General features: G+C 37.7%; 1 protein-coding gene across 3 annotated transcripts in view; it reads left to right on the top strand.

Annotated features, from left to right (window-relative positions):
* LOC126457328 (obscurin) overlaps positions 1–20,325 on the top strand; it is a 684,258-nt gene that overhangs the window by 605,041 nt on the left and 58,892 nt on the right. For all 3 annotated transcript variants that reach the window (XM_050093526.1, XM_050093528.1, XM_050093527.1), the window contains 3 exons: positions 5,156–5,294; positions 5,405–5,510; positions 9,487–9,853. In XM_050093526.1, coding sequence (XP_049949483.1) covers positions 5,156–5,294; positions 5,405–5,510; positions 9,487–9,853 — 612 coding nt within the window. The remainder of the gene's footprint in view (positions 1–5,155; positions 5,295–5,404; positions 5,511–9,486; positions 9,854–20,325) is intronic.

Raw genomic sequence — 20,325 nt, 5'->3', positions numbered from 1 at the left:
GAGGGCAGCGTGGAGGGTAAAAATCGTAGAGGAAGGCCAAGAGATGAATACACTAAGCAGATTCAGAAGAATGTAGGTTGCAATAAGTACTGGGAGATGAAGAAGCTTGCACAGGATAGATTAGGATGGAGAGCTGCATAATACCAGTCTCAGGACTGAAGACAACAACAATGCAACACAGCCACACACAGAATGAACATAAATATCCAGCACACTCACACCATGAAAACTGAAAATGAAAACACTAAAAAAAACTCAATACAATAAGCTCACTGCTGTCAACACTCCCACTCTTGTTTTATTGAGTTTGTTTATTTTATTTATTTGTTCATTTATTTATTGTTCCGTGGGACCACATTAAGGAGAAGTCTCCGTGGTCATGGAACAAGTCAATACATGAAAATATAACACGATTGTAAAAACAGATAAAATGAAATATAAGAAACATATTCAGGCAACAAGTCGTAAGTTTAAATAAAGAAAATGAATAATGTAACACTGGAATTTGCTTAATTTTTTAGCTCTTCCAGGAGCTCCTCGACAGAATAGAAGGAGTGAGCCATGAGGAAACTCTTCAGGTTAGACTTAAAAGTGTTTGGGCTACTGCTAAGATTTTTGAGTTCTTGTGGTAGCTTATTGAAAATGGATGCAGCAGAATACTGCACTCCTTTCTGCACAAGAGTCAAGGAAGTGCATTCCACATGCAGATTTGATTTCTGCCTAGTATGAACTGAGTGAAAGCTGCTAACTCTTGGGAATAAGCTAATATTGCTAACAACAAACGACATTAAAGAAAATATATACTGTGAGGGCAATGTCAAAATTCCCAGCCTGTAGAATAGGTGTCGACATGAGGTTTTCGAACTTACACCACACATAGCTCAAACAGCCCGTTTTTGAGCCAAAAATACCCTTTTTGAATCAGAAGAATTACCCCAAAAAATAATACCATATGACATAAGCGTATGAAAATATGCGAAGTAGACTACTTTTCGTGTTGAAATGTCACTTATTTCAGATACTGTTCTAATGGTAAATAAAGCAGCATTTAGTTTCTGAACAAGATCCTGAACATGGGCTTTCCACAACAGCTTACTATCTATCCGAATGCCTAGGAACTTGAACCATTCCATCTCGCTTATAATATGCCCATTCTGTCTGATCAAAATATTAGTTCTTGTTGAATTGTGAGTGAGTCTTTATGTGATTTAGCGTCAAATTATTTTCCACAAGCCACGAACTTATTTCATCAACTACATTATTTGATAATGTTTCAATGTTACACACAAGATCCGTCACTACCAAGCTGGTGTCATCAGCAAACGGAAATGTTCTGAGGCATCAAGGGATCACCAATTTAGTACTGGAAGGCAGTGTGGAGGGTAAAAATCATAGAGGGAAACCAAGAGATGAATGCACTAAGCAGATTCAGAAGGATGTAGGCTGCAGTAGATACTGGGAGATGAAGCAGCTTGCACAGGATAGAGTAGCATGGAGAGCTGCATCAAACCAGTCTCAGGACTGAAGACTACACCAACAAATGTGGAAGGACTTTGTTCAATTTCCAATCCACAGAAGTATTTTCCATTGCCCACAGTAATTTCAAACATTGATCCCAGTGTTGTCAATACGTTTTCCAGTATTTTTGGAGACTTACAAATAAGCAAGCCATCATCCACATAAAGTGACAGGTAAACATCAGTGTCATCTGTTAAAGCATGGGAAACACATTTTTCTTCATTCAGTTGCATAAAGCCAAACATTGTCAGAAACTGAACAAATTTTTGGTTCCAACAACTTGGTGATTGTTTGACTCCATGTAGACTCTTCAGTTTGCAAACATTATTTGAGCCTTCTACAACAAAACCTTTTGGTTGCTCCACATAAACTTCTTCTTTCAAAATGCGGCCTTAACATCAAACTGCTTAATTTCTATATCTCTTGAAGCTGCTATGGCTATTAAGACTCTGGTTGAATCATATTGGACCACAGGAGAGAAGGTCTCTTCAAAATCAACACCTTCTTGTTGTGAATAACCTTTTGCACATAATCTAGTTTTAAAGTGGTCAATTTTTCCATCAGAATTCCACCTCACATGATACACCCACTTACATCCAATTGACTTGTGGTTGTGTGGTAATGGTACTAGATCCCAAGTTTTGTTCTTCTTCAATGATGTCATTTCCTCTTCCATTGCTTGTTTCCACTTTGATGACTCTCTCGATGCCATTGCTTCTTCAAAAGTTTGAGGTTCAAAGATAATGGCAGAACAAGCTATATCTTGGTCCCAAAAACAAGCAGGTGCTCACAGATTTGACCTATCTCTCAGATTCATCCTTTGTTTTTCTCTCATTTGTTGTGCATCAGTATCATCCTCTAGAGATTCCTCTCGAACATGTTTTTTATTTTATTTCATTTGTTAACCAGTATTATCCTCTTCAGATTCCTCTTGAACATCTTCTGCAGCATGGTCTCCCAGGTAAAATTCAGTATATCTTTGTTCTATGTCTAAGCTATGGATTTGTTCTTCATTGAAAGAGACATCGCAGGAGATTGTCATTTTCTTTGATGACAGGACTGTAGAGGCGATAATTGGTACTATATCCATCATAGCCAACCATCATCAACTTATTTGATTTACTATCCTATTTTCATCTAAACTTATCAGGAATACATATGCTGCTGATCCAAACTTCCTCATGTGTCCTAAAGAAGGAGGTTTTCCAAATCATTTTTCATGTGGCATAACATTGTCGTTTGCTTTATGTGGTCAGCGATTTAAGATATATGCAGCACAATTTACTACCTCTGCCAACAATTTGAGAGACAAGTCAGTACTTAATAACATAATGCATTCACACTCAGCAGTTGACCTATTTTCTCGTTCAATTCAGCCATTCTGCTATGGTGTATAGGGACTTGTTTTCTCAGTATTATACCACTTTGCTTGAAATAATCTTCAAATTGCTTATTTATGAATTCGGTTCCATAATCACTTCTCAGAACTCTGATGATGTTTCCAGTTTGTCTTTCAATCAGTCCCTGAAATTCTAAAAACAAGGAGAAAGTATCATGCTTACTTTTAGGAAAAGACGTGAACCTGTATGAGGTGCAATCATCCTTGAAAACTATGTACAAATGTGCACCTCAAAAGATGGTTTTCTCATCCATCCACTCAAATCTACATGAATAAATTTGCCAGGAATTTTTGATCTTGATTCCAAATTTGAATTAAAAGCTTTTCTTTTCATCTTTCCATACTGACACGGATCATAATGAAGATTTTCAACTTTCTTCATATTGAAACCAGGTATTAAGTTCAGATCAGCCATATTCTTGAAACCACTGAAATGAATATGCCCAAGTCTCTCATGCCAGATCATGGTGCAATTTAGGGAAGCAAGGTTTGCCTTGTAGTCCACCTGGACATTTAAAAAACATTTGATGACACTGATTGCCCATCTTAATTTGTGCTGCAATTAGACCTGAACTGTGAACTTCCATTCTCTTGTCATCAAAAATAACTTTCATTCCCCTTTTTGTGACTGCTCCCACTCAAAATAAATTTTTCTTTAACTTAGGAATATGTAATATGCTTTCCAAAGTGTGAGCTCGCCATTTGCCCTCAACTAGTGACAGTACTTCAGTTGATCCAATGTCTTCTGCTTTGATGATCAAATTGTCTCCAATTTGAACAAATGTGTCATCCGACTGAATTGGCTTAAATGTGTTGAATCACTCTGTGTGGATCATCACATGTTTTGACACAGCACTGCCAACTAACCAGATGTTTTCACAACCTGGAGCAAAAACATAAGCATGTTTCACTCTCAAAGCTTGGTGCTCAGATGTATCAGTTTTTGTATTAAGTTTTGCTAAAAGTTTTCTTGCACTCAGATTGAAAAGTCCCTTTTTGTGACAGTAATAACATTCAACGTTTTTTCTACTGATCGTGTTAGATGCACTGTTGTTACCAGTATTTGAACTGAACTTGCATGTTTTATCTACATTAATTGCTGTGAAGGCTGTTGATTTTTCATAACATTGTAAGAGTTTTTGTTCTTCTTTCAATAACCTTAAAGTCAAATTACCAAATGTTTCTTGATCTTCAGGACATAAGTCTCAGGCAGTTGAAAAAATTGCAAACTTTGCTGACAGACTTTCCAAAATTTTAGCTATTTTGTCAACTTCTGTAACAGGTTCCCCAATATCAGCTAATGATTGTACCCAGGACTCAACTTGACTGATGTGCTGTGCAATTGTGTTGGTTAACGACATTCTGTAATCAAAAAATTTCTGCTTCAAGGCCATTTTATTAACTACAGATCGCTGTTCATGAATAGTCTTTAGTCTGGCCCACATTTCCGCCACATTTGTGCACATCATAACAAATTGCAGTTTGTCAAATTCCATCACAGTAGATAGAATGAGCATCGCCTTCGCATTTAAGTCATCTCAAGCAGTTTGACTCTCACCAGCTTCATTTGGCCTTGGTTTCCCCTCAACAATATGGAGCACTTTTTCAGTACAAAAATAATTTGCAACTGATATTTCCACAGTTGGAAATTTTTACCATCAAATTTGTGGATACTATAAATTTTCAGTTTATCCATCTTTGTGTAGGCTGAATGTAAGTCAAACTTAACAATACTCAGTTCAAAACAAAAACAAAGGTTTTCCACAATAGACCAGTAAAATGCAATGGTTCCAGAACTTGAGCTCATGGTTCACATGAATAAAACTCTGATCAAAAGCAATGAATTTACAGAACAGAAACAGATACCGTATGTATGCTTTTGCATTGTCCAATAAACTGAGGTCTTTCATTATGTTTGGCAGAAAATCACAGAGCAAAATACCAAAAGTTACACTGTTACTGTAACAAAAAAACAGAAAACAAAGATATAATTTTGTAATGTCATGGAACATGGCCACACACAGAATGAACATAAATATCTGGCACACTCACACCACGAAAACTGAAAATGAAACCACTAAAAGAAAACTCAATACAACAAGCTCAGTGCTGTCAACAACTTCTGTACTTTTGAGCAACATTATTATTAATTTTGAATGTCTTACCTTTCATTTAAGTGGCTGATGATATAATGTAAATATTAAATGCCTCTTGTACTTCCCTTAACTAAATACACAGAGCAGGAGGAGGAGAACTACTGACGAACTTAACAAAGGAAAGATATATAACAGAATCAGACATAGCTGGCTATATTCGTCAATTGCTATGGGGGCTTGAACATATGCATGACCAAAACATTGCACATCTTGGGCTGACTGTAAGTACAGGATAGTACTTTCTACATCTTAAAATCCAAATTCTTCTTTTATACCTTTATGTACAATTTTACAATGTATTTTATCACCTAGAAAATTTCTGATTTTTCAGGTGGGTGATCTCCTTATATCACATCAAGGTGGAGATGATTTAAAAATTTGTGATTTTGGTTTGAGCAGGAGAATAAACTTTGGAAAACTAGCATCTCTTGATTATGGTAAGATGAAATGTTGGTATATCAATCACCATATTAATTATATTAAATACTTGTACTAGATTTCCTTTTTTTTCTTGCACTAATAATTACTATTGTGTGAAATAGAATTGGGTTTGTTACAAAGATAGCATTGAGCAGCAGTCTATGTTTTTGTTAATTCTTATTATGAATGATGCAAATGATTTTTAAAACTGAATTAAGTAAAATATGATAAATTTTGGCACCTATGTGACACCACCGGCTACCAATGTTAATTTTCAACTATTGATGTACTTGGGAAAATTTACAACCTCTTTGGTATGATTCCAAGATACTGTATTTCTATCTTACTGTGTATCATCACAATCACATACATTTATTTTATTTGTTTATTTGTCCTATATATTCAAACCATTAGTTGGACGTAATTGACACTTCTGATTATTATGCATCACCTTCATTTTTTATTTCAATGAATCAGTTATTTTTAGTGGTGTTTAGCAGTGTTTCTCACTGATTGACATAGTTTGTTGCACACTGATAAGTGGCAAAAACAATCACATGCTGATGAGGTATTCAAACTCCTCTATTACCTTATCCTTAGGATCCATTACTTTAATAGAAGCTGTGTCCCCATGCCTCACAATAACCCAAACTTACACAAAATACTGAAACAAACCATGATTGGTAACATTGTTCATCTTCTAACAGTTTATCAGATTATCTTTGCCTTTATGTTTTGACTGGTTCAGCATTACAAAAAATTGTGATAACAGCAAAGTTAAGCACACATTGATGGGTACATAACTTAGGGGGTAAAAGCTCCTTCAACAAGGCAGTCATTGACAAACACATGACAGAAGACTACATAACTGATGAACTATCCACATCACTCATAATTAGGGTTATGTATCTGTATGCAAAATCTGGCTCACGTGACATAAACACTTGTGTAGTCATCTGATATGTTGCTGTCACCATTGTGATTTCCAGAAAGAAATTATTTTTTCTTGTATTTTGAGTTAGTGACTTATTTACCTGCAGAGATGATTTCTTTAAAGAAAGATGATTCTGTTTGATATTTATATCTGAATCTGTCTGCACTGCTGCTGCATAATTCACTGTGGGCACCACAGAATTAAGTAGTTCTTATTGAGTGAATACTAAGCTTCCTATTTCATTTATAGCACAGGCATTATAAACAACATGTTTCTGTCCTCACAGTTTTCTATAATCATCATTCTCAACATAATTACTGAGACTGATGTAATATTGCTTCCTCATCAGCAACTGAATATTTAAACATTTTGTAAGCACCTTTTTACAAGCTATTGATCACCATTTATCATCTGCTCTTTCATCTCACTGAATATTTCTGTAACATAGCTACATAAATTGAAAATCATGATTATTACATCTATTTCATTGTTTATCTGGATTATTTACAGTCACAGGAGGGTAATCTGATGACCATTGTGTTACTTGTGCATCTTTTGTCTTTATAGTCTTGAATACCAACACATTTTTGTAGACTGGTATTTAGAGAACTATTCTTAGTAGTGACAGGAGATGGGTAATAGTGGGAAGAATTAAACATAAATAACTAAGTGGTTTGCTATTGAACAAGAGTTCAGCCATGAACAACTATAAAAGAAAAATTAGTAAGAGTTCCACAGTCAGAGCCGTGTGGAAGTGAGGAATTATTCAGAATATGTTGAAGAAAATGCACTAGTGAAACAAAACGCATAATTTTTTACACAGATTTATGTGGAAAGCAGAGACTGAAATAAGCTGGTGGAATATTGTGTTTTACTGTTTGCCATATTTCTTGATTCTTTGTGCTCACTAAAAAATTTAATATTTCCTTTATCTGCAATAGTTTGTCTTCATTGACAATATTTTCTTAAGGGGTAAGCACACATACAGAATAGTTTGTAACGAAAATAAAATACAGTTGAGAAATCTATACCATAAATTGTAGGGAAATAGAGTGGCTGTCCATTTCTTGCCTTCAGGAGGCAAAATTCCAAGAACTGACAATGAAAAAACACTGCTTTCAGAACTTACATGTTTCTTCTGTAGGGATGAAAGAGGGATTGGTTGGGGAAGGTTTGAAATGAGGGAAAGATCAATCAGATTCCAGGTTGCAAGGGTAAGGAGAACCAACTTCCGGCAGAAATTCTTTGCACTGCACTAAAAGAATCTTGATCATTGGTTGGTAATCAGATTCAATAGACGATGTGAAAATTTTATGATCTGTCGCCGTTGGCATTCACTACTTGTGGGTGATTCCATTACAGCTGCATGATTTTCACGTGTTGTATCTGATTCAAATTGTGGCGGCAGTGCTCTCTTTCACAATAATTCTGCAATCCTAGTCAGTAATATCAAGCTGATGGAGGGTTATCTCATGTTGCTGACATGTTTCCCAGCTTATTGGACATTCTCTCTTCAGCTAGGAAACTGTACTAATGTTGCACTGTGATATACTTCACAGATCTCTCAGAACTGTCGTTTGAAATCAAAAAATGAAAAATCCATGATGGAATGTAACAATATTATGAAAAGGAAAGTTACCACTCACCATATTGCAGAGATGCTGAGTCGCAGATAGGCACAACAAAAAGAGAAGTGTCCTGCACACTATCCTTCCTACCCATCCCACAGTGATATTCCACTGTCCACTGAACCTACACAATATACTCATTCATCCCTACACATACCCTGCTCCCAACCCCTTACCTCATGGCTCATACTCCCATAACAGACGTAGATGCAAGGCCTGTCCCATACATCCTTCCACCACCACCTACTCCAGTCCGATTGCAAAAATTACCTATCCCAACAGAGGCAGGCTACCTTTGAAATGAGTCATGTGATCTACAAGCTAATCTGCAACCACTGTGCTGCATTCTATGTGGGCATGACAATCAACAAGTTGTCTGTCCGCATGAATGGTCACCAACAAACAGTGGCCAAGAATCAAGTGGACCACCTGGTTGCTGAGCACACTGACAAACATGACATCCTTCATTTCAATGACTGCTTCATAGCCTGTGCCATATGGATGCTTCCCACCAACACCAGGTTTTCCGAACTGTGAAGGCGGGAACTTTCCCTGCAATATATCCTACATTCCGATAACCATCCTGGCCTCAACCTTCATAAGTTATTGCCCTCGCCCATGCAGTCTCCCTGTTTCCATTCCAGCACTATACAGTCCTCATTCTACCATTGCACCTAATGTTTTTACTCTTCTCCTTTTCTGAACCCCCCCTCAAAAAAAAAAGATCTGTCCCCTGCACTCCGTCTATCCTCCAGACTGCACATAGCTGTCCTACCCTCTCTCCACCTCATCCCTGTGCACTCCCTAGCAGCACTGCACTGCCCACCACCCCTACCCTACTATCCTCCAGTTCCCTGCCCCAGCCTCTCTTCAACCTCTCCCAGTCACCTCTCCCATCATCCACTGGTGCTGCTGCTCGCAGTGTGGCTACAGTTGCCTGAGTCTGCAGTCATGTATGTGTGATGTGTGTGTGTGTGTCATCTATTTTTGACAAACGCCTTACGGGCCGAAAGCCTTCCTTGTGGAAAACTGTCTTTTGTTCTTATGATCTCTAACTGCTTGAGCTATGTGTGTCTGATAATTTGTGAGAGCAGCATTCAACTTTTGGAGATAATATTTTTATAATTTCAGTTACATCATAATAAAATAATTACTGGAAATTATTGCTGAATATTCACACACAATTTATTTTTGAACCAAAATATAAAAGTTCTTATGCCCCCCATTTATTGTGACATTTGCAAGCTGAACAGGGATTCACACAGCTGGTTATTATAGTTATGTTACATAAGTATTCTGTTACACTGCTGTAGTAATTTAATATTATACAAAATGTTATGCAGTGTATGTCACCAGTATATGAAAAGCTAATAAATGTAAGATCTACTTTTTCTTTCTTTTTTCTGCAATAGCTGTTTCTTTCAATTCCAGGAATGCCAGAATTTGTTGCACCAGAGGTTGTGAATGGTGATGGTGTCAGTACTAGTGCTGATATGTGGTCTGTTGGTATTATCACATACATTCTGCTCTCTGGAATATCTCCATTCAGAGGTGTTAATGATCGGGAGACTCTGACACGTATAAAAGAAGGAAAATGGGAATTTATTGAAGAGTGGTTTTCCAAGTTATCCATGGAAGCTAGAGATTTCATCAGCAAGCTGCTAGTTTATCAAGCTGATGGGAGAATGGACGTCAAAGCTGCTCTCAAGCATCCATGGCTTTTGCGTGCTGATAAAATGCCAGCAGATGAATATCAGATAACAACAGACCGTCTCAAAATATATTATGACAGCTACAGGTAGACTCTACAACCTACTTCGTAATTTTTAATTGATTACTAATGACAAATTTAACCATCAGTGTTAAAACTGAAGTATCTGGAGTAGGGCAGAAACACACAAAAACTATATATACTAGGACTGAAGTAGCTACATATGTAACTTATAAGTTTCCCATAACACAGTAATAATAATGAATTGCAGATAGTAAAAAGCAAAAAATTAACTGGATATAAATAAAAAAGACATTTGAAAACAGCATTTTGGTGGATGCATGCAAAGAAATGACAAAATAATAATAGATTAAGACCTCACCCCACATCTCTCCTCCTCCTCCTCCTCCTCCTCCTCCTCCTCCTCCTCCCACCTCCCTCCATTTGCGCATACGATAGATACTGATTCTTATAGGGTGTCCAGAATTAAAATCCAGTTGCAAAACACTGTAGAAAGAGAACCACTGCTCAGAATGGTGTCAAAATTGAACAGCATGTTATTGTCTCAGTGGGAAATGTCATGCAAAAAAAAAAAATTACCGGTAGATGGCATTGTAACGTAAATGGGCTTGCCACAAATGACAGCTGAATTGCGATACTGTGACTATGATTTGAGTTGCACATTACACCATCTGTACCATTCAATGAGCATAACTGCACAATTTTGGAAATCAACCATTTTGGCACTGTTAGTTAGGTAAACCCACTCACACTTGATGGGAAAAATCTTTTTTTAATTGTCCTGAGGCCAGAAACAACATAAAAAGCAATTGTCCTCAAACCAAAAACAGCATAAAAAATAAAATTGGTTTTTTATTGTCCTGGGGCCAAAAACCACATAAAAAGTAAAATGAGATCAGTTTCTAATTGTGATGGTTCTAGTACAAGACATGTTCAACGTGCTGTCCGTCATTTTCTGGCGCAAGTTGAAATTGAGAAACAGCACGTGCCTCGCGATCACATTCAGAATGTGTTGGTTCAATTCACTAAACACAACATCTCTCAGATAATGCCACATCCAGAAGCCACACAGATTAAGATCAGGTGATCTGGACAGCCAGGCTGCAGGGAAATGACAGCTAATCAGTCTGGCATTCCTACCTCTGCAGTAGCTGCTTCACTGGCTGTGCAATGTGTGGAGGAGCATTAAACTGATCTTACACACACATCCACACTGTTGAAGGACTTGAATGACATTGGTGCATAAAAGACTCTCACAGCATTTACCAGCAACAGTACAGGTAACAGGATTCACTTCCTCAAAAAATATGGCACTACGATAAATAATGCCATCAACTCACACCATACGGTCATGTTTGAAGAATGAAGTGGTACCAGTTGGTATGCCACATTCTGCAAATCTGCATATTGACATGTCTGTGGAGGCTGAAATGGGCTTCGGTATCCACAGAATGTTCCTTGGGCATTAGTGTCCACATCCATGCAAGCAAGAAATTCCAGAGAAAATGTTTGTCTTGGCAGATAAGCAGGAAGCAACTCCTGGACATTGGTGATTTTGTATGGATGGCAATGCAGGATGTTTCGTAGGATTTTATGCACTGTGCTCATGAGTAGCATTTGGGCAATTCCCCTTGCACAGCGTGTTTCACACAACCTCTTGACCCCTCCTACAATGCTGTGGCCAAATCTTAACTCAAAGTTACTTCTCTATAAATATATCCATAGTTTATATATTTAAAAACAAAGATGATTTGACTTACCATACGAAAGCGCTGGCAGGTCAATAGAAACACAAACAAACACATACATACACACAAAATTCTAGCTTTCGCAACCAATGGTTGCTTCGTCAGGAAAGAGGGAAGGAGAGGGAAAGACGAAAGGATGTGGGTTTTAAGGGAGAGGGTAAGGAGTCATTCCAATCCCGGGAGCGGAAAGACTTACCTTAGGGGGGAAAAGGACGGGTATACACTCGCACACACACACATATCCATCCGCACATACACAGACACAAGCAGACATTTGTAAAGGCAAATCCATAGTTTATTATACTGCTAACTTTCAACATCAAGTTTTTTTTTCAGGGTCATTTCAATAATTTTTCTTGCTCTGCACCACTAATAACATTACTCTCTGAGAGCTAAACTAATCCCATTTGTAATAAAAAGAACAAATTTTTGCTCTCGCAGATACATCTTCCCTGTTACATCACATAAATCAACCTTCTCTACAATACCGCCACATTTTCTCACAAACAACTGCATCCTCTTCCCTCTTATCCTCTGTATATCACAGTTGGATATATCTCATAATTCCAGCCCGTTTTGTCCAAACTTCATGTGGAACTGAACCTTACCTAAAATTAACAAATATTTTGAAAATTACAATAATTGAAAAGAAGTTATATTTTACTGTTGTAGAATGTTAAAGTAATACATCAACAGTATTAGGTAAAGGATAGATTACTACTCACTGTATAGAGAGACACTGAGCTGCACTCAGTTATAATGATCAGATGCTACACGTATTATCACTTTCTTCTGAAGTAGAAAACGCACACACATACGCACATGCACAACATGCACATTACTGTCTCTGATCACTGCACCTGAGTTATAACTGTGCCTAATAGGAGCAGCAGGTTGGTGGTTGTGGTAACGAGGAGGTATGGGAAGTGATGCATGGAGGGGGGTGGGGTGGAGCAAATAGTAGAGTGGAGTGGGGAATACAACAGTGCCACCTGCAGGCTTGGTTAGCCTCTGCATTTATGTTTGAGCATGTCTTTGTGTTCATGTTTCTGTATTCCTGTGCAACATCTGTAGCTTTTAAAGAACCTTGTTGCTGTAACATATATTCAGGCTTTGTTAGCATCTACATTTATGTTCGAACACATATTTGTGTTGGTGTTTCTGTATTCCTATGCAACATCTGTAGCTCTTAAAGAACCTTGTTGCTGTAACATATATTCAGTCATTTGGTTGTTCCACTTGCCTAAAACCCCTTTCAAGCAACTCTTAACAATTCCTATCCACCAAGCCACTTACTTGATTGAAGCACTCATCCATTTTAATATTTAAAACTTTGCTCACTTAAGCCTTCAGTTCCTGAATTTGACCTGTGTTTGCATTATATCAAACAGCTTTTGTTTTCAATTTTAAATATGAGAAACCTGCTCTAATAAACTCATTGAATTACTCAAAAAGCAATGTACCTCAACAAAAATAATAGAAGAGTTATGTCTTGCCATTCAAAAATGAAAGTAGGGTGTTCTCTAAAATCAGATAAGTTAAGAATATTCCGCTCTTCCAACATTCCTTTCAAAAATCACAAGTCATTGTTCCACGATTCATTTACTGAATATTTCAAGTTGTATGTAGATTTTGCTTCACATTAGACATTCATAAATAAATTTATATCACTAATAATTGTGTCCATAATTGGCAATGTCAGTTGAATTGAAACTTGTGGTTAACACTCATACGCAACCATTTAACTACTGCTGGTCTTGGTCCAAGATACCAATTAAAAGATGTTCATGTGGTCCCTCTTCTGTGAATTGCAAGCCCCACGTACCTGCATTGCTGTGTAACAGGGCTGGAATAACCCAAGTTGAATGAATGCTTGTAGCCCCATGGTGCAGCAGCTGATAAAAATTTATTCTGTATGGGTGACACCAAAAACCTAAGAGACATTAAACATTTTCAAAAAAGATAGTTCCACTTCTGGGTAGACCATGTTTAGGCTAACATTCTTACAGAGTACCATAATGGAAAACTGGTGAAATTTAAGTTTTTATTGAACATTTTGTTTTTACCTTTTGCAACTTGAACAATCTCAACAAACATTTTATGTTTTAATGTTCTCCCTGTCAAAATTTTTGATTCACAATCTAACATAATCTTCCCCAGTTCAGACAGCTGTAGGATGCAAACTCATGTCATGTGCCAACTTACCAGCTTTGAAACTTGCTGATAGTGGCTCATCATACTCAATGCCTGCTTATACAGAACCTTGAGACAAATCCCCAACTTCTGAAAATTTTTAAGAAAAATCGCAAAGAATCCCCTGTGACAGTCAAAATAAACTGTCACCCAACTAATCATGGCATTTTGATCATGCACGCACATATATGTCCCCATTATAGTATTTTGTTGTTGTTGTTGTGGTCATCAGTCCTGAGACTGGTTTGATGCAGCTCTCCATGCTACTCTGTCCTGTGCAAGCTTCTTCATCTCCCAGTACCTACTGCAACCTACATCCTTCTGAATCTGTTAAGTGTATTCATCTCTTGGTCTCCCTCTATGATTTTTACCCTCCACGCTGCCCTCCAATACTAAATTGCGATCCCTTGATGCCTCAGAACATGTCCTACCAACCAATTCCTTCTTCTAGTCAAGTTGTGCCACAAACTTCTCTTCTCCCCAATCCTATTCAATACCTCCTCATTAGTTATATGATCTACCCATCTAATCTTCAGCATTCTTCTGTTCCATACATGGCTACGCTCCATACAAATACTTTCAAAAACGACTTCCTGACACTTAAATCTATACTCGGTGTTAACAAATTTTTCTTCTTCAGAAACGCTTTCCTTGCCATTGCCAGTCTACGTTTGATATCCTCTCTACTTCGACCATCATCAGTTATTTTGCTCCCCAAATAGCAATACTCCTTTACTACTTTAAGTGTCTCATTTCCTAATCTAATTCCGGCAGCATCACCTGATTTAATTCGACTACATTCCATTATCCTCGTTTTGCTTTTGTTGATGTTCACCTTATACCCTCCTTTCATGACACTGTCCATTCCGTTCAACTGCTCTTCCAAGTCCTTTGCTGTCTCTGACAGAATTACAATGTCATCGGCCAACCTCAAAGTTTTTATTTCTTCTCCATGGATTTTAATATCTACTCTAAATTTTTCTTTTGTTTCCTTCACTGCTTGCTCAATATACAGATTGAATAGCATCGGGGATACACTACAACCCTGTATCACTCCCTTCCCAACAACTGCTTCCCTTTCATGCCCCTCTACTCTTATAACTGCCATCTGGTTTCTGTACAAATTGGCTGTATCACTCCCTTCCCAACAACTGCTTTCCTTTCATGCCCCTCTACTCTTATAACTGCCATCTGGTTTCTGTACAAATTGTAAATAGTCCGTCGCTCCCTGTATTTTACCCCTGCCACCTTCAGAATTTGAATGAGAGTATTCCAGTCAACATTGTCAAAAGCTTTCTCTAAGTCTACAAATTCTAGAAACATAGGATTGCCTTTCCTTAATCTAGCTTTTAAGTCGTAGGCTCAGTATTGCCTCACGTGTTCCAATATTTCTACAGAATCCAAACTGATCTTCCCCAAGGTCTGCTTCTATCTGTTTTTCCATTCGTCTGAAAAGAATTCACATTAGTATTTTGCATCCGTGACTTATTGAACTGATTGTTCAGTAATTTTCACATCTGTCAGCACCTGCTTTCTGTGGGATTGGAATTATTATATTCTTCTTGAAGTCGGAGGGTATTTCGCCTGTCTCATACATCTTGCTCACCAGATGGTAGAGTTTTGTCAGGACTGGCTCTCCCAAGACCGTCAGTAGTTCTAATGGAATGTTGTTTACTCCCGGGGCCTTGTTTCGACCCATGTCTTTCAGTGCTCTGTCAAACTTTTCACACAGTATCGTATCTCCCATTTCATCTTCATCTACATCCTCTTCCATTTCCTGTCCTCAAGTACATTGCCCTTGTATAGACCCTCTATATACTCCCTCCACCTTTCTGCTTTCCCTTCTTTGTTTAGAACTGGGTTTCCATCTGAGCTCTTGATATTCATACAAGTGGTTCTCTTTTCTCCAAAGGTCTCTTTCATTTTCCTGTAGGCAGTATCTATCTTACCCCTACTGAGATAAGCCTCTACATCCTTACATTTGTCCTCTAGCCATCCCTGCTTAGCCATTTTGCACTTCCTGTCGATCTCATTTTTGAGATGTTTGTATTCCTTTTTGCCTGCTTCATTTACTGCATTTTTATATTTTCTCCTTTCATCAATTAAATTCAATATTTCTTCTGTTACCCAAGGATTTCTACTAGCCCTCGTCTTTTTACCTACTAGATCCTCTGCTGCCTTCACTACTTCATCTCTCAAAGCTACCCATTCTTCTTCTACTGTATTTCTTTCCCCCATTCCTGTCAATTGTTCCCTTATGCTCTCCCTGAAACTCTGTACAACCTCTGGTTTAGTCAGTTTATCCAGGTCCCATCTCCTTAAATTCCCACCTTTTTGCAGTTTCTTCAGTTTTAACCTACAGTTCATAACCCATAGATTGTGGTCAGAGTCCACATCTGTTCCTGGAAATGTCTTACAATTTAAAACCTGGTTCCTGAATCTCTGTCTTACCATTATATAATCTATCTGAAACCTGTCAGTATCTCCAGGCTTATTCCATGTATACAACCTTCTTTTATGATTCTTGAACCAAGTGTTAACTATGATTAAGTTGTGCTCTGTGCAAAATTCTATCAGGCGGCTTCCTCTTTCATTTCTTAGCCCCAATCCATATTCACCTACTACGTTTCCTTCTCTCCCTTTTCCTACTACTGAAATCCAGTCACCCATGACTATTAAATTTTCGTCTCCTTTCACTATCTGAGTAATTTCTTTTATTTCATCATACATTTCTTCAATTTCATCGTCATCTGCAGAGCTAGTCGACATATAAACTTGTACTACTGTATTAGGTGTGGGCTTTGTGTCTATCTTGGCCACAATAATGTGTTCACTATGCTGTTTGTAGTAGCTTACCCGCACTCCTATTTTTTTATTCATTTTTAAACCTACTCCTGCATTACCCCTATTTGATTTTGTATTTATAACCTTGTATTCGACTGACCAAAAGTCTTGTTCCTCCTGCCACTGAACTTCACTAGTTCCCACTATATCTAACTTTAACCTATCCATTTCCCTTTTTTAAATTTTCTAAGCTATCTGCTCGATTTAGGGATCTGAAATTCCATGCTCCGATCCGTAGAACGCCAGTCTCCTGATAACGACACCTCCTGAGTAGTCCCCGCCTGGAGATCCGAATGGGGGACTATTTTACCTCCAGAATATTTTACCCAAGAGGACGCCATCATCATTTAACCATACAGTAAAGCTGCATGCCCTCGGGAAAAATGACAGCTGTAGTTTCCCCTTGCTTTCAGCCGTTCGCAGTACCAGCACATCAAGGCCGATTTGGTTAGTGTTACAAGGCCAGATCAGTCAATCACCCAGACTGTTGCCCCTGCAACTACTGAAAAGGCTGCTGCCCCTCTTCAGGAACCACACGTTTGTCTGGCCTCTCAACAGATACGCCTCTGTTGTGGTTGCACCTACGGTACGGCTATCTGTATCGCTGAGGCACGCAAGCCTCCTCACCAACGGCAAGGTCCATGGGTCTTTGGGGGGAGGGGGGGGAGTTACAGTATTTTATGACAACAAAAGTAAACAATTTTTGACAAAGTAATGTAATTGGATAGATAAGAAAATCTATTCACCAAGCAGTGGCTACGTGGTGAGTAGATTTTTTATTTAACCAATTAAATTAAATTACAGTATTTTGTAATTTATCATATACTGAAGACATTATCAATAGTGATTATTATGAAAATGATAGTTGCTACCCACCATATAGTGGAGATGCTGAGTTGCAGGTAGGCACAACAAAAAGACTGTCAGAAAGTGAGCTTCAAGGATTACTACATTTCTTTGAACTATGATTCCGTATACAGATGTTTCCATACTTTCTTTTAGGTTTTTCTGATTTCCAACATACCATTTACGTAATTTCAAACTTTTGAAAATTACAATATACTATGTTTGTGTTGTTTTTTCCCTTTAAATTTCTTTCAAAGTTTTGCTGAAAGCACAGAGGAGGCGTTTAGTCGCAGGCAAGCCAGTGAAGAAGAATGCTGTCATTCTTTTTCAGTATGCCTGTGTGTGACTGAGCACTTCCTCTAGGTGATGGACAGCAGTCTCTCATTTCCATATTGTTATTCTTCCATCCTGTACTTTCCACTGTTTGGCATCTTAGTTTCCTGTATCCCATTTTTGCATCTCCTTCTCAGCGGTTCTGAATACTGCATCACTGCCCCCATCACATGAAGTAACAGAAAAATTAACGGACTCCTTTATTTATTCCACTGAGGTTGCTGATTCGTTGCATAATGGTGTGGAGGAAGCTGCATGTGATGCTTCTACCACTTAGCCTCTCTCCTTTCTGCTTTGTTGCTCTATCTTACATAGTTCCATGCAATTAAAAGTGTTGTCCTCCTTTCTCATCATTTTCCTAGATGCTAGAGTGTCAACATGTGTGTCTCATTTGAGATTGCTTTGAATTGTTAAATCTAGGAATTTTGCTTTAAACTCTGTTTTTGCTAATTCATTACCAATGTATAGTTTACTTTCATCATTAAAACTACTATTGTTAAACTCCATAAGACATATTCTACTGATGCTTACATTTAACTGGCTTTCATTAAAGTATTGAACAGTTTCACTTGTTGCGTTATTACAATGGGTCTCTAGTTCATTAAATGATTGCATTTTACACACAATGGACATATCATCTGCATACAGAACTAATTTGGAACTTTGAGTGCAACATTTTATGTCATTTACAGAAATCTAAAAGAAAAGAGGACCCAATGCCAAGCCCTGGGGTACTCCGTATTTTATATAAGTGATCTTGGATTTGTGAAAACCATTTTCAGTTTTAAGCAGTGCAAACTGTCTTTGGTTACTCATGTAAGACTTGGTCATGATCAGCGCTTCTGATGCCAATGTGTCATAGCTTATATAATAAGATAGTAGCATTTGCACAGTCAAAAGCTTTCTTGAGGTCGAGGTTGCTTGTTCTTGATGCCACTTATTATCTCTTCAATTAACTGAAGAGCTGCTATGCTAGTTGAGTTACATTTTAAGAATTCATTTTGATTTTCAAACATTACATTGTGCTTATTGAGAAAGGTTATAATTCTATTATACATGACTTTTTCAACTATTTTGAAAAAGACAGGATTTATTGAGCTTGGTTTGTAGTTTTCAATTTTGTATTTGTCACCTCTTTTAAAGATCAACGTTACCTGAGCTATTTTTAGTCCACCTGGAAAGGTGCCTGGATCTATTATATTATTTACTTTTACAGGCAAAGGTGCATAGACATTTTGTCTACACACTTTTAATACTTTAGTACTGAGGCCATCATGCCCTGCAGAACTGGAAGAGTTTAAAGAGCTAATGATGTTTATTATTTCTTTGCAGTTTGTGGGGGCTGGATACATGCTATGCCCAGATAGATTGCCTTTAAAATTATACTGTATGTTATTGTGTTTGTCATTGATAGCTTCCCCTACTGAGGAAAAATATTAATTGAAAATATTTGAAACTTCAAGTTGGTCTTTTATGAACATCCCACTATGTCAGTAGTAATGTCCATACACGATTTGTCTCTGCATGTTCTAAAACTGTTTATCACTCCCCATACACCAGATGTAACATTGTGTGAAGCCTGAAGCTTTTCGCATCATAGTTGCTCCTGATCTGTATCAATAAATCTTGATAGTATTCTTGATAAATTTTGAAGGCCTTCTTTAGCTTGAAGTTTTCTCTACTACTTAACATTGCACTAAGGTGTAGTTTTAATTTTTCCTGTGATTCTGTGACCCCATTATTTACCCAGATGCTTTTGTTTAAATTTTTTTGTTTGTTTAACTTTTGTGGCTCCAACTGGGTATGTGGCAACACAAGAGTAGTTGGAAGTCAGCAGCAAAACTATCATAAGGAAAGCTGTCATTCTCAAACCATGGTATGTATGTTTACATGCAGTTCAGTCTGTCGATATCATCATTATACATAGTTCTTTTGCTTACAAATAGTTGCAGTCTCAGGCAACTAATTTTCACAAAGGCCATCCTGGCCGAAAGCTGTATTTGTGACAGTCTTTTTGTTGTGCCTATCTGCAATTCAGCATCTGCGCTATATGGTGAGTAGCTACTTTCCTTTTCACAAGATTAAGTATTTCTATACCTGTTGGCCCATGTGGTGCAACAATAAAGCACATGCCTGGAAACAGAGGTTGTAGGATCAAACCTCGGTTGGACTGCGGTTTTTCCAGTCTTTGTTGTAACCTTGCCTTCGCCTCTGAACAATGTGAGGAGCTGCCATAAACAACACATGGTTCAGATTCCATGCTAAAGTGTAGGTCCATTTTCCCCATTTGGATAATTGGGGTAAGTTGGGGGGGACAGGTCAAAAAGTGACATCCGGTAAAAAGACTTTCACTATGTCATTGAGTCACATAAAATTATTATTAATTTCTGTGTATGTACTTAAGTTTCTAGGGAGCACACAAAGCACAAGTCCTACTCACACTTGCCTGATTTTTGCCATTCATCTCTGTTAGCCTACCTGCCTTTGTTATAATTGCAGGAATTGCTTTTATGCAGTTTTCTCCTCTGTTATGTATATCTGTCATTGATTTTTATTTTCTATCCCACTAAAATT

This window comes from Schistocerca serialis, chromosome 2, assembly GCF_023864345.2.
Source record: "Schistocerca serialis cubense isolate TAMUIC-IGC-003099 chromosome 2, iqSchSeri2.2, whole genome shotgun sequence".
Taxonomy (NCBI): Eukaryota; Metazoa; Arthropoda; class Insecta; order Orthoptera; family Acrididae; genus Schistocerca; species Schistocerca serialis.
This window is presented reverse-complemented; position numbering and strand designations above follow the sequence as displayed.